Below are 15,471 nucleotides of genomic sequence, written 5' to 3'. Positions count from 1 at the left end.
CTCGATTTAAACCTTTAACAGATGAGAAGTTGCTTCCTGTGCCGGGTGAGCAAAGTGGTTTCTTGAGATGGCATCTACTCCTAGTAAAGATGCCGTGAACATTACTGAAATGACAACAACGGATTTAGAATATTACATAAACTTCACTGACGAAGCATTGACAGTTTGAGAGGACTGACTCCAATTTTGAAAGAAGTTCTACTGAAGGTAAAATACATCATTGCATGCTACAGAGAAACTGGACATGAGAGGAAGTGTAAATTGATGCAGCAAATTTCAATGCCTTATTTTAAGAAACTGCCAGTGACCTAAAGGTCAACCACCACTCTGATCAGTCAATAGCCATCAACATCAAGGCAAAACATTCCAACAGCAAAAAGATTATGATCTGTCAAAGGTTCAGATGGTGGTTAGCATTTTTAGCAATAAGGTATTTTTAATTAACGTCTGACTATTTTTTATACATAATGCTACTGCACCCTTAACAGACTACAGTCTAGTGTCTTTACATGCGCTGGGAAAAGTCTGTGTGACTCGCTTTAACGTGGTATTTGTTTCACTGCAGTGGTCTGGAAACAGACCTGCAATAAATTCAGTGTATGCCATAATCCAAGTTAATTGCCTGTTGAGAAACATGACCTGGAAGAGTGAACCTTTGGTGCAGAAAAGAGACTAGAAGGATATCTTTTATCATTTCAATCACAAATGCAATAGAATTTAAGCATTTTCTCTGATCCAATCAGGATACTGACTTTCTGCCATCACTGGGTGTACTGATGGCAGGCATGACAATTTTTTGTTTTAAAAAGTGCTATTTCTAAAAATGACTAGAAAAACTGTTATTCCTCCAAATTTCTCAGATAATAGCCACCTGACTATACTTAAGCAGTGGAATCTAAACGCTTTTTTACTGCTGTATGAGTTGATATCATCTTCTAACACATTTCTGGCACTTAATGAAGAATATAGTTTTTGAGTGAATGAAAGAATAAAACCACCTTTAAAAGAACCTTCTTAATTTATTCTAAAAGAATAAAGTATAAGTTTTGGCACATAGCCCTCAAGGTCTTTACGATGTAGAAAGAATGATAAGAGTATTTTTCTCCCCAAATAGAATTCTTTACTTCTAGGGCTAACTAAAACAGAAGTATAAGACACAGTATTTTAATTTAATGGTTTACGGGCTTCCCTGGTGGCACTAGTGGTAAAGAACCCGCCTGCCAATGCAGGAGACATAAGAGACACAGGTTCCATCTCTGGGTCAGGACGATCCCCTGGAAAAGGAAATGGCAACCCACTCCAACATTCTTGCCTGGAGGATCCCATGGACAGAGGAGCCTGGTGGGCTATAGTCCATAGGGTCACAAAGAGTCTGACACAACTGAAGTGACTTAGCAGTATAGGGCTAACTAAAACAGAAGTATCAGACAGTATTTTAAGTTAACAGCTTATGGTAGATTAAAGGTCTTTCCTACTGAGAGACAGGGTCAAATGCCCCCTCCCCTTGAATCTGGACTGGCTTTACTAACAAGTGTTATCAAAACACAACAGTGGAAGTGACATTCTGGGACTTCTAAGCCTAGGTCACAAAGATGCTTGCAGATTTGTTTGGTTCTTGGAACACTTTCTGGAACCCCTGAGCTGCCTATAATGAGTCTGATTGCCTGGGCCAATTGTGTTGGAGGCAGTCCAAGTATGTGATCCTAGTTCCAGCTCAGCCTACATTCCAGCTATTGCCACCAACAAGCCAGATAAGTGAGCAAAACAGTTATGGACCTTTCGGGCCAGGCTATCTAACATTTAAATATCAGTGAGGGATCTCTTTTGAAGTCTTGTATGGACAAGATTCACTCAGTCAAGCCATTGCTCCATTTCCCGACACACAAATCACGAGATATTAAAAAAGAAAATGTTATTTTAAAATTGCAAGCCCTTATTTTGTGATTATCCGTTGTACAGCAACAAATAACAAGAACACTTAAAAGTAAGCACTGTTAAGTACTACTAGACACAATTGTTACCTACCTTGATTCTGTGGCCCATTATCAACTTTCATCTATGCCTGGAATTAAAAGCCTTCTCAGTGGTTAGCGCTAGGTCATCATACATGTGTAGCATCAAAAGCTTCAAGTGACCTTTTTCCTTCACCAATCTCTTTTTTTCCCTCAGTCACGGCTGATCGATTGCTTCCCCAGGGCTGTTTTTGCCAACAGAACTCATGCAGTTTCAATCTCTCTATTCTAATCTCCTCTAATCTTAGGTTATTTTGAACTCTCACAACACTGACAGGTGCAAAATGGAATGAAAAAGTATAAAGCCACTAGAAAAACAGTATTGGCCACATACGAATAAAAAGAAATAGGTGATACAAGCAAATCAAAGAGCTAGATTCAACAAGCTAATCCAGGTGACCACCCAAAGCAGCTGATAGGCATGTTGCAAAGGGTCACCTTACCCTTACACAATTCTGAAAGTGAGTTTTGTATGAAAAGAATAATTATATATTGAAATATTTAATACTTGTAGCCAGAGGAAAAAAATCTTGTTTACCTGCAAATCAATATTGTTGTCAATACAACGTTCATTCTTCTCTGCCAGAATCTTCCCATAGTTTTCTGATTTGGTAAGATTTTCAACTCCAGTTGTATCTTTCACTTCTGCCTCCAAATCCTTCATTGTTTCAGTTTCATTTTTTATAGTAACAGTATCAGACATCCTCATTAGCAAAGGTTATTTTAGAATTCTACAGGGAACTTGAAGCCTTAGCAAGCAAGAAAAAATTTTAATTCAGTTTGAAACATCCCTTACATTCAGTTAGTGCACAACACTAAGTATCTTCTGTGTTCCAGGAATAATGTCAAACATACACAGATAAATGCAAAATTCCTGCTTCCAAAGAACATACAGTTTAGTGGCAAATATATCCAAATTAAAAAAAATCATAAGACAATGAGATAAGCTGATATAGTAAGGGTATACTTTCACATCACTGTGAAAGTTCATAAGAAACATTAAGGAATAAGTCCTACCCAGATGAAAGGTAATGGATGGAGAGTTATAGATACATACTTGACTGACATCAGAAACCTTTTTATCTGAAGGGATATTATGAGTATTGTCCCGTGGGAAAAAATCTTCCTGTCATAGCTTCAGAGCTTTCATTTAGCATTCTTGAAATTTCTAATTTCTTAAATTAACTTGCAATTCCAAAAGGAAATAACTTAAAAAATAGCGACATTCTATACAAAACACAGTTGTGAATTTGCACTAATAACTGTCTAGCATTATGAATCAAGCACTGAAAACTCTCCTGATTTACATGACTCAGGGCCAAACAACATACATTACCAGATGCTTTAGTACTTCAAAGGAGATCAAATACAAAAGAAGCCAATATATTTCATATCTTCAGTGAGTTTAAGACAACAATGGGAACTTTATACTGAATATCAAATAGGAACTTATCAGATAAAGCTCTCATTTTAGGACATATGAGATATGTGAACCCGAGAAGCAGAACTTATAAACAAACCACTTGCTATTTTTTCTATACTTATTGAGATATAACTGATATATAACAACATATAAGCCTAAGGTGTACAATATGATGATTTGATACACATATATATTGTGACACGAGTAATGCAATGCATCACCTCACATAACTAAGTTTGTGTGGGTGTGGTAAGAACAACCTATTTCAAAATGCATCAAAAGAATGAAGATGAACTGATCAGGTAGAGGGATGGGACAGACGCATTTCAAGCAAGTACAATAGAATGCTGATGGTGGAATGCAGGAGTGGTCACACAGTTTCACTGTAAAATTCTTTCAACTTCTCTGTGTTTCTGAAAATTTCATAATTAAATATTGAGAAGGGAAAAATCCAGTAGACCTTGTTTTTTCTATACGGAAAATTCCAGAGTTCTTTTCCTAAATGAATGAAATACCTAAACCTATCTTAGGAATCCATAAATACATCTGAAAAGCTTAAAAAAAAAAAAAAAAAGAGGCTTCCTTAATTATATTCATACCAAAGTTAAGTGATTCATTCTCAAAACAGTAAAGCTACTAAGGGGGAAGGGGTTATTTAAAGTACTCTGATTGCTTACGATTTTGAAAGAAAAATCTCTAATTTTTCTCAAATGATAAAAGAGGTTAGGTTACCTGATGTGTCCTATGGATTTGGGATTGTGGTGTTCCACAAAAATAAAATAAAATAATCCAAGGTTCTTTTTCACCGTTGTCAGCCAGGATGTCAATTGTCTTGACCCATTTGGAATCTGGCAGGAGGAGTCCCATGTCCTTGTCACCACTGTAGATTCCTGGACTGAAATGGACTGTCTTGGATCAAATATATCATACCTCTCAGTGGCCTAAAATTAAAACAAAATAGGCAAGGGAAATGAAATACAACACAGTAATTTGGAAATTAAAAATACTACTCTTGGTGACTTTACTGTTTTCTTGTCCTAAACAAGGGCCAGAACACTTAGTTCTACACAATTCTGACATACACTGGTCTTGTGAGCCTGAGTAAGTCATGAGGCCACCTACATTCTTCTGCTGTAAAAGCAGAAGGGAGAAGAAAGTAAGGGAATATATATATAATAAGAACCGAGTATATGGTCAGTGTTGTAAGGGAGATGATGATTTTCATTTTACAAGTTTGCCTAGTATCAGAACCAGGGAATTCTTGCCTCCAAGAACTATGATTTTTAGAGTTTTCTTCCAAAGTTACAACTCCATGGATGTAAAACAGTAATTTTTAAAAATAATCACATTCTAGGTTTTTAAAAGTACAAAAGAACAAAAGCTGTAATAAGCCATTTAACACGTTCAAAGAAATACACATTGTTTGTTAAAAGCAAATGTCTAAAAAGGGCGACAGACTATTTTTAAAGATATCTGAAAGATTAATGCCAAAATTCTCTCAGTGTCATCTGTTTTTATGGTCAGTTTCATTTAAAGTTTTCTCTGTTTTTGGTACAAGTGACTACATCACAGCAAAAAACACTTTCTGTGTCACTCTTCCATCTTCCTTTGACAATCTGTTGTCAATAAATAGGACAGCAGAGTTTTAAGGTGAACCACTGCATATAATGGGGTCTAACCACCAAGAGATGCAATACTAATACTGATGAGCATACATCACAGAAGAATTCACATCTTATACTAATTCTTTAAAAACGACTTTGAAATGGAATTATTTTGAACCCCAACACAGATTCATATTAGTTTTCATATCTCAATTACACTGTGTTCAACTAAAGGGTAACAGAAAAGGAGGTATTACAAACAAGTGTTAAGCTGTTTTCTAACTGATGTTGTCATTTCAATATGACCAAGGTTGCTGGGCCACTAAATATAATGACTAGGCTTAAGAAAAAAATCCACCTGAAACAAACCAAAAAATACTTAAATATATTATTTTTCTCATTTAAAATTGTTTCTCTCATAAAATGGTAGACACAAGATGGCAGCACTCACTAAGCAGCAAAATTCTTTGCGTTCTTGCAGAAATTTTGTGATTTGTGACTCTTTTACATTCAAAACTCTAAGAAAGCATGTTTGCAGTTCACTTAAGTGAGTAAGGTACCATGAAAGGAAAAGCTGCAAGGGATAATGAGGAGGAGGCACAATGTGAAGAGGTGAACAAGGATTAGAAGATCTTCTTAGGACCCACCAAATCCAACTGTATGATAAACATGCAAGTTATCAGTGCCCAGAAGTAAAATGACTTATCCAAAGTCATACAACCAATTTATATGACCAATACTTGCTAATAAGCCACACTGCTTGACAACAAATTAATGAGTGCTGCTGAACCAACTGGCCAGTTATTGCCTGGAAAGGAAGTAGTGGTATAATAGGAAACTCGAATGCACTAGCATTAGTGTGTGTGTGCTCAGTCACGTCTGACTCTTTGCAATCCCATAGACTGTAGGGAGTCGGACATGACTGAAGCAACTTAGCATGCATGCATGCATTGGAGAAGGAAATGGCAACCCACTCCAATGTTCTTGCCTGGAGAATCCCAGGGACGGGGGAGCCTGGTGGGCTGCCGTCTGTGGGGGTCGCACAGAGTCGGATACGACTGAAGCGACTTAGCAACACCAGCAGCAGCAGACTGTAGGGAAAAAAATATTGAACTGATAAATGGTTAGAAGATTTGAATGGCTTAAAGGTCAAGCACTTGCTGCAGTATCCCTCACAGAGTGGGCACCCCAAAAATGTTATAATAGCTTTCTTTCATGGTCAGAATCACCTTAGGCCAGCAGCTGGTTGAAGCTTTATCTGTTGTGTCTTGGCTGCACCCTGCATGATAGCAGACTGACCGAGGCCCACCTAGGGTGCACAGTGGCCTTGTAGACCTCAAGTTTTCTTATGCATAAATTCTACAAAGCTCAACAGAAGAGAATGACTGGAGTTTGTATGAATGTGCCTATGTTGGGGAGGAGGGTGCTTGCCTCAGTGCACAGCCTCACTGGGCTCTCATTAGAGCTTTGCCATTAAACATTAAAAATTCATATCAACTTTACTTCTCAAAAGTAATAATGTATTTATTTTAAATACAAATGTTCTCCTCTCTAAATCTTCAAGTAAAAGAGAGATTCCAGCTTCTTGGTACTTACTAAAACAAAATTAGTTTTATTGTGGCACAAAGCCTATACTTCTAGGGTTACCTAAGGCTATGTGGACGTGTAGGTGTCAAGTACAGGAAGCCACAGGCAGAAATGGCAAAATATATCTCTGCCACAACATTAAGGAGTCAATTAAATGCACCTTCCTTATGTAATAGATAGCTATACAGTAAGTCAACATGATTAAGAAACTTAAATGAATTGGGTAGGTTTTTACAATAGAAAGACAAAAGGAAAAAAAATATTGAGGTCTATTAAATGCATACATCTGAGTACCTACTGTTACTGATATTTAAAATCTGAGCTTCTGAGAATTTGTTTCAACATGAAAGAGATGGACATATGCACTCAACATTCAAACTCGTCTTTGAAAATACATCCTTCCAGCCAGTAATGTTATTTATTAGGGACATATCAGAGATTTGATTGCTTCCCTGGTGGTCAGCTGTAAAGAATCTGCCTGCCAATGCAGATGTGGGTTCGATCCCTGGGTTAAGAAGATCCCCTGGAGAAGGAAATGGCAACCCACTCCAGGGTTCTTGCCTGGGAAACCCATGGACAGAGGAAAATTCCATAGCCCCGTGGGTTATAGTGCACAGGGTCACAAAAGGGTTGTACATGACTGAGCGACTAAACAACAGAGATTTGATTATATACAATTTCTGAGCTACCAGGTAGCCAACATGTATGTATTATACATAATAAATCTTCAGAACCTTATGCAGAGAAAGGCTGGCATCCACCCAACGCCATATGCAAACGGGTATTAGAGGGAAAATTAAATTTTTATAATCTAAAAAAGTAAAACTATAAAAGTATATGAATATAGGAAATGTTTTATAATTATTGTATGAGAGTCCTTCCCAAGAATGATGTAAACATTTAGAAGCTATCAAAGAAAAATATTAACAAAATTTACAATAGTTTCAATATATTTTTATATGACAAAAATGTGATTAAAAGGCAAATCATGTAACAAAAATATTTTCAATACAAAAGGGCCAAAATCTTTAAAGTAAAAAAAGGTCTTAAAAACCAAAGAGAAAAGGAGAGAAATGGGAATCAGAAATTTATAAAAGAAATACAAGTAACTAACACCCAAACTACTCATAAACAGCCTACCGGTGCAGGTACTGTTCTAATACCTTTCGTAATTAACTCATTTAAAGCTCATAACATGGAGAAGGAAATGGCAAACCAATCCAATATTCTTGCCTGGAAAGTCCATGGACAGAGGAGCCTGCGGGCTGCAATCCATGGGGTTACATGGCTGATGCATGAATGAGGGTGGAGGGAGATGGGTTGGTAGCAATAAACTGGTGGAACTAAAAAAAAAAAGCTCATAACAATTCTAGGAAGTAGGCTGTTTCAATATCCCCATTTTACAGATTAGGAAAGTAAGGCACAGATAAATTGCTTTGTCCATGGTCACATAGATGGTAAGAATAGGATATGAAGCAGGGTATGAACCGGGGCAGACAGATGCTCCTCTCTAAGCTCTTACCCAAAATGCTGTATCATCATTACTATGTACCAAGAAGAGAGACAATTTGGGTTTATAGAGCATATTTATTTCAAAAAATACTTAAAATGTGTAGTAACTTGGTAACACTGTGTTCAAGAAAGAAAGTAGTAAACTTACCCTTTTCATGTAGATAGTACATAGTAGTACAGAGATCCTATTTTTATTTATGGTCAGTCAGGCTAATCGCTACTAAATTAGCAGTACTGCCAGGTAATCATCCAGTTTCTCTTAATTTCCCTATCTCTTGTGATCTTAAGTATTAAACTATGTAAACCTGGCTGGCAATAAGGATTCAGTTTGTGGTGAAGGAACAACATGAAGCCAAGGGGCTTACAAATGATAAATGTGCATAGTAGCTACCTTTCTCAGGGTAACAAAGCAGGGCAGAATTAGGATTAACATTTTGAAAGCATATGCAGTCCAGGAAGAAACAATTTCTCCAGTGAAGATTTCAGAAAGAATTTTCAGCAACAAAAATTAACCACTGCTAATTCAAAGGATCACCTTATTCTGCCTATAGCCTAATGTATGTGGTTCTATGAGTGTGTTAGGTGCTCAGTCATGTCCGACTCTTTGCTAACACGTGGACTGTGGTCCTCCAGACTCTTTTGTCCACGGACTTCTCCAGGCAAGTATACTGGAGTGGGTAGCCAGCCCCTTCTCCAGGGGATCTTCCTGACTCAGGGATCAAACCAGATCTTCTGCGCTGCAAGCAGATTCTTTATCGTCTGAGCTACCAGAGAAGCCTATGTGTTTATACAGCACAAAAGAATTGAAAAGTAATTAGAAAAATAAATATTCTAATTTCACACATTGAAAACCAGTTTTTTCTAGATAAAACATCAAAAAATTACTTAAGGGAATCCCCTGATGATTCAGTGTTTAGGATTCTGCACTTCCCTTGCTGGGGGCCTGGATAAATCCTCAGTCAGGGAACTAAGATCCCACAAGCCCATGGCTCACCCCCATCCCCTAAATAATAATTATAATTTTGTTGTAGGAAATAAATATGGCCACATAGATTAAAAAAATTTTTTTTCACGTAAATATTAGGGGAGGGAATTAGGATTATTTAAGTAATTAGGAGTTATTGAAGTTATCTGAATAGAATTTGGCACTGCAATGTCACTTTATTAGACAGACAAAATGCTGTATTTTTTCCCTTAGAGGAAAAATGTAATCGGGCAGGCACATTTATTAAATAAGCCAAATGCACAAGATCAACATACAACTTCTCTTAAGATTAAAGACTGACACAAACCATTAGCCAAAGGCCTCTACTTAGAAAGGCCAAAAAAAAAAAACACAAAAAAAAACACCCAAAACAAAAAAAAGCCCACAACCATCCATGGTTTATGCTATATTTAGAAATAGTGGAAATCCACATTCTCAGACTCAATCACTTGTCATTTACTTGAAAAAGAATACAAGCAGCAACATTTCAAAATGCTAAATGCCTATGTGATTTATAAACAGTTGCTCTCATCCAACAAAAGGTATGGAGTGACCTCAGGAAGCTGCAGCAAGTATTAGCTATAAATGAACACAAGAGAAAGAACTACCTTGATGCAAAGAGTATGCTAAATCCAAACGAGGAGGTTAATAATGACATTTATCAGCAAACACATAAAGTAATTTTAAGATGACATTAAAAAGAGGAAAAAAGATAAAAAGAAAAAACTTTAAAAAGGAGAGAAAACAATTAAAAAAAAGAAAAGTAAAAAGGCTTGGTAAATTAAAGAATGAGAGGGAATAACAAGAGTAGCGGAATCCGATAGTCCGTGAGGTCGCAAAAGAATAGGACACAACTTTGTGACTAAACAACCAACAGGTTCTGAGACAAATTACTTTTGTTAAAAAACTTAATGGGGAGGTAAGGTGTTACACGAATTTGCTGCATTCTGCATACAAAGATGCCAAAGGAAAAAGAAGCTCACTTAACGGGAACAGAGTATTTGAACTGAGGCTAAAGACAAGAAATGTGACGACAGCTGGAGTCGGCAAGGGCACAGGGAATGGGAACTCACAAATATCATGAGTTTATGTTAGTAATCTGTGATAACAAATGAAGTTTAAATTTGTCCTATCCTATGCCCAACATTTCTACTTCTGGATCTATACACCGAAGAGACTCATACATGTACATGAGGAGACTACAAAAATACTCACTGAATTGTTTTAATACAATGCAACTTATGGAAAAATTTTAAAACCACACAATCATGAATTGGAAGGATACACATCTATTTCATGTTAGTAATTCTCTCTGGAAAAGAGTTTCTGGTGAGACAGTACAGAAATTTTTAGCACATCTTTATTATTTTATTTTTTAAAGAAAAAGATCTGTAGCAAACAACAAAAGGTTAACAGTTTGCTAATTCTGAGTAGTAAGTACTGAACATTTTGTTATAATGCTTTTTTTTTTTTTTTGGTCTTGACATTTTATTAATTCATTTAATCCAACTAATAACCCTAAGATAGGAATTCTGAATGTCTCCAGTTTACAAGTGAGGAAGTGGAGGCAGAGAAAGATCTGGCAGCTTACTCAAAGTTGCATGACTACTAAATGGCAGAGTTAGAATTTGAATTCAGGTAGTCTGGCTCCAGAGCCCTTGCTATTCAAGTTCAGTTCAGTCGCTCAGTCGTGTCCGACTCTTTGCGACCCCATGAATTGCAGCACGCCAGGCCTCCCTGATCATCACCAACTCCCAGAGTTCACTCAGACTCACATCCATGAAGTCAGTGATGCCATCCAGCCATCTCATCCTCTGTCGTCCCCTTCTCCTCCTGCCCCCAATCCCTCCCAGCATCAGAGTCTTTTCCAATGAGTCAACTCTTCACATGAGGTGGCCAAAGTACTGGAGTTTCAGCTTTAGCATTATTCCTTCCAAAGAAATCGCAGGGCTGATCTCCTTCAGAATGGACTGGTTGGATCTCCTTGCAGTCCAAGGGACTCTCAAGAGTCTTCTCCAACACCACAGTTCAAAAGCATCAATTCTTTGGCGCTCAGCTTTCTTCACAGTCCAACTCTCAAATCCATACATGACCACTGGAAGAACCATAGCCTTGACTAGACGGACCTTTGTTGGCAAAGTAATGTCTCTGCTCTTGAATATACTATCTAGGTTGGTCATAACTTTTCTTCCAAGGAGTAAGCGTCTTTTAATTTCATGGCTGCAGTCACCATCTGCTGTGCTATTAGCCATTGCCTATATATACTGCCTCTAGAAACAAGGATGTTAATAGAACAGAAAGTAATTAACTGGGGAGACCAACTAGATACAGAGGTTGATACAGATACAGGTTGCTGATGCTACTGAGTCGCTTCAGTCATGTCCGACTCTGTGTGACCCCACAGACGGCAGCCCACCAGGCTCTGCCATCCCTGGGATTCTCCAGGCAAGAACACTCGAGTGGGTTGCCATTTCCTTCTCCAATGCATGAAAGTGAAAAGTGAAAGTGAAGTCACTCAGTCATGTCCGACTCCTAGCGACCCCATGGACTGCAGCCTACCAGGCTCCTCCATCCATGGGGTTTGCCAGGCAAGAGTACTGGAGTGGGTTGCCATTGCCTTCTCTGACAGATACAGGTTAGGGATGTGATATCACAGGATACAAATGACTGTGCAAATAACACTGAGGAAGTGGAGGCAGGTAACAGAGGAAACATCAGTTCAGTTCAGTTGCTCAGTCGTGTCCGACTCTTTGCCACCCCATGAACCACAGCATGCCAGGCCTCCCTGTCCATCACCAACTCCCGGAGTCCACCCAAACCCATATCCATTGAGTTGGTGATGCCATCCAACCATCTCATCCTTTGTCATCCCCTTCTCCTCCTGCTCTCAATCTTTCCCAGCATCAGGGTCTTTTCAAGTGAGTCAGCTCTTTGCATCAGGTGACCAAAGTATTGAGTTTCGGCTTCAAAATCAGTCCTACCAATGAACACCCAGGACTGATCTCCTTTAGGATGGAGGAAACGTTAAGAGGAGGGAAAAGAGGATTTGGTGTAGAACAATCTCAGTTCAGTTTTGTATACAGTATGTTTAAGGTGCCTTCAGGACATTCAGGGGAGAAATCTAATCAGTAGTTGTACCATCAGGTATTAAGCAGAGAAGGAAAGGCTGATACTGTTGACTGAACAGATAGAAATTCTGAATTATCAACCTAGATGCAGTTGCTGAGAAGCCACTGAGTAAGAAAAGAAGTGGACTTAGGATAGAATTCCTGGGGAATACCAAATCCTTAGAAGATGGGCAGGAAGGTGGAGAAACAAAGAGTCTGCTGGATCTGGTAACAAGGTTAGCATGAGATGCAAGCTAGGGGAAGGCTGTCAGGATAGAAAGCAGAGAAAGGACAGAGGAAAGCTGGAGTCTTGAAAAGGAAAAAAGGATGAGAATGAAAGGGAAAATCTGAAGTAGAAAGAAATGAAGAATTGGAGTCAGAAGAACAAATGAAAGGATAAGCCTTACAGGTACTTACCGTTCTCAGAAAAATGAAGAGAATGTGACAAGAAACTGAGGGAATTCACATCTAATAAACACTTTCTCTATTTCAAACGTAGGACATTATGTGCTAAAAGTGAGGAAGTTGGGATAGCTGTGGACTCTTCGAAGAATGATGGGTGAGGATAAATATTGGAGTGAGTCTGTAGCGGGAGGCTCATTACAGCTGACTCCAACATCCAGAACTGTCTAGGCACAGTCCTTCTGAGGGGAAGTCTACAGATATCAAGACTACAGGTTTCTGGAATTCTTTAACTGAAGTCACTGCAATGGGAGTAAATGAAATGAGGCAGCTCAGGCGCTACTGAACAGCCATTTCCAGATCTACCATTATGACATTATATGGTACAGTGCTTAAGAAGCCTGACAATGCCAATCAAAAGGCAAAAAGCCGGAGGCTAGGAATACTAGAGTACTAAAAGAAGTCTTTCTATATTTTTATGTAGTGGGGTTCCTAGTTTGAGCTGATGCAGAGGCTAAAGAAAGTGTTTCCCATTAGAGAACCAAACAAAGCAGGAGAGAAAAAGGGGAAGACAAACAGTTCAAGGTATATAAGGGATCAAGGCCAGTACAGAAGATTCTAGTGAATATGGTGCCCTGAAGACTAGCTGTATCAGAAGCTCTAGGAGACAGGACTTTCGCAGGAACATTAGCAAATTTATAGCAGGCACTAGCAAAAGTGGCAGTGGGCCAGAGAAGGACAAAAACTGAAAGAGCACCAAAGGGCTCTTGAGCACGCGCTCATGGGCTCATGAGAGGTGCTCCCTACGTTATGTGTTAAATGCAGGACTGACATAAACATATCAGGCTATAATAAGATCTCTTGGCACATAGTAAGATTCCCTTTAAAGACCACATGGAAGAAAAAAGACCGGTGTTATCATTTGATCATGCTTTGGGAAATAAAGAACATTTGAAGGTTTAGATTCTTGGAAACTGAGCACAGATAAGAAGGATGTGAGAGGAGAAATTAAGATAACGGGCATGTAAGAAGAGAGAGTATACATTTTTTTGTTCCATACTGAGTTTGAATTGATTTTAACTCATTCTTTACATAGTATATTATCTACTGAGAGATGCTTTTAAGCAATGGAACCTGCTGAAGGGAACTATTTAAATGGAAAAACATCTGTTTATTCAACCTTGACTTATCTCTTGGAATAATGACAGCCAGAAAATTAAATTATTACCCTAATACAGAACACCAAAAACACTATCAATATTTAAGAGAATAAAATATTGTGTAGTAAAGAATTTGGCTGGCCTTTGTCTCTATTTCCTGGGAGGTAGCATCTAAATTCTTAGAATTTGGGGGAATTCCCCAGCAGTTCAGTGGTAAGGACTTGGTGCTTTCACTGCCACGGCCTGAGTTCAATCCCCGGTCAAGGAACTAAGATCCCAAAAGCCACATGGCAAGACCAAAAAATAAATTTAAATTCTTGGAAGTTATAGGAATACAGGGTACTGATAGTTTGTTCCTGAGGTAACTTATGGTGCAGGCCCTACAGAACTGATGTGAAGAAGAGGACTCAAGATGGGGACTGGCCACACCTGAACGATTAACGGGATTAGAAAGTTGGGGCTCTGAGCCAATGTAATATCAGCATGACCTCTGGGAAGGGAAAGGGGTGGTGAGAGACTGAATTCAACCAATGGGCCAATGATTCAGTCAATCATGCTGATGTAATGAAACACTAATAAAAACTCTGAAAACTGAAGCTTGGGTGAGCTTCCCCAAACTGCAATATTCTGTCACATATCTGTACTGGAAGGGTAACACATCCTAACTCATTCCACAGAGATGACGAGAGAAGCTTTGCATTTGGGACCCTCCCAAATCTTTTGTATCTGTTACAATAAAGCTGTAATGGAAGTGCAGCACTTTCCTGAGTTCTAGAAGTCATTCTAGTGAATTTTTAAAACCTGAGGGGGTAAAGGGAACCTTCAAATCTGTAGCTGGCTGATTAGAAGTGAGGGTAGACTTACAGAGGACTATGCCCTTAACCTGCGAAGCTCGGTCTAATGCTGGGTTACTCAGTGTCATGCGCCACTGCAGTTAGCAACCTTCTGCATAGTCTAGTCTCATTCATTACATTCTTACTAACGTAGTTTGTGCTAGGTTCACAGCATGATAATATTTGTAGTTTACCGTTCATGAATAAAAGTGAATACTGTGAACATCATCCCAGTTTATGCAGCCATTCCTAATGCCATCAATGAAAAGGCGTATCTTTATATGGCATGCTAGGCCACTCCATCAGAAGCCTTCAGTCTTTATGGTATTTAAGCTAGACTCTAATGTAAATGTGGTATCCCTTTACTCCTTCAGAACTCTTTCACTTGATTATTCCCGCCTCTGTACTACTAATATAACTAAATGAATTTATCTCAAATGTACTTTTTATCCATGGCTAGCATTTCATTCTTATCACTGGATCACAATGGAAGTTCGTTGAAGGCCTTAAAGGTATTAAGCTCTGTCATCAAAGAGTCTCAGCAAAATTCACGCAGAGCTCCTGGCACATTTATCTAATCCATCCAAAGGTTCTTTGATGGCTTATGTATTTCATCAACATGTGAAACTTCATTTTCTCTATCATTTGAATCAGTAGGTCTAACATGACCCATTTCCTCCTTATGACAAAAAATGTTTCCTTTACAAGATTTTAATTTAGGTTACAATTGGCAGACATTCTGTTTTATAACTACTAATGTGCCACCCTTTGCTTCTTGAACTGCCAACTACATTCTTTCTAACAAAGGATCATAACCCTCTTTCAAGAAAGCACCTAGGGATTATG

General features: G+C 38.4%; 1 protein-coding gene across 9 annotated transcripts in view; it reads right to left on the bottom strand.

The window, feature by feature from the left end:
* Positions 1 to 15,471, bottom strand: part of R3HDM1 (R3H domain containing 1) — a 162,788-nt gene that overhangs the window by 91,148 nt on the left and 56,169 nt on the right. For all 9 annotated transcript variants that reach the window (XM_040228513.1, XM_040228506.1, XM_040228507.1 and 6 more), the window contains exons 2-3: positions 4,168 to 4,376; positions 2,551 to 2,761 (exon numbers count right to left, since the gene is read on the bottom strand). In XM_040228513.1, coding sequence (XP_040084447.1) covers positions 2,551 to 2,721 — 171 coding nt within the window. In that variant the 5' untranslated portion in view covers positions 2,722 to 2,761; positions 4,168 to 4,376. The remainder of the gene's footprint in view (positions 1 to 2,550; positions 2,762 to 4,167; positions 4,377 to 15,471) is intronic.

This window comes from Oryx dammah, unplaced genomic scaffold (genome assembly GCF_014754425.2).
Source record: "Oryx dammah isolate SB20612 unplaced genomic scaffold, SCBI_Odam_1.1 HiC_scaffold_27, whole genome shotgun sequence".
Taxonomy (NCBI): domain Eukaryota; kingdom Metazoa; phylum Chordata; class Mammalia; order Artiodactyla; family Bovidae; genus Oryx; species Oryx dammah.
This window is presented reverse-complemented; position numbering and strand designations above follow the sequence as displayed.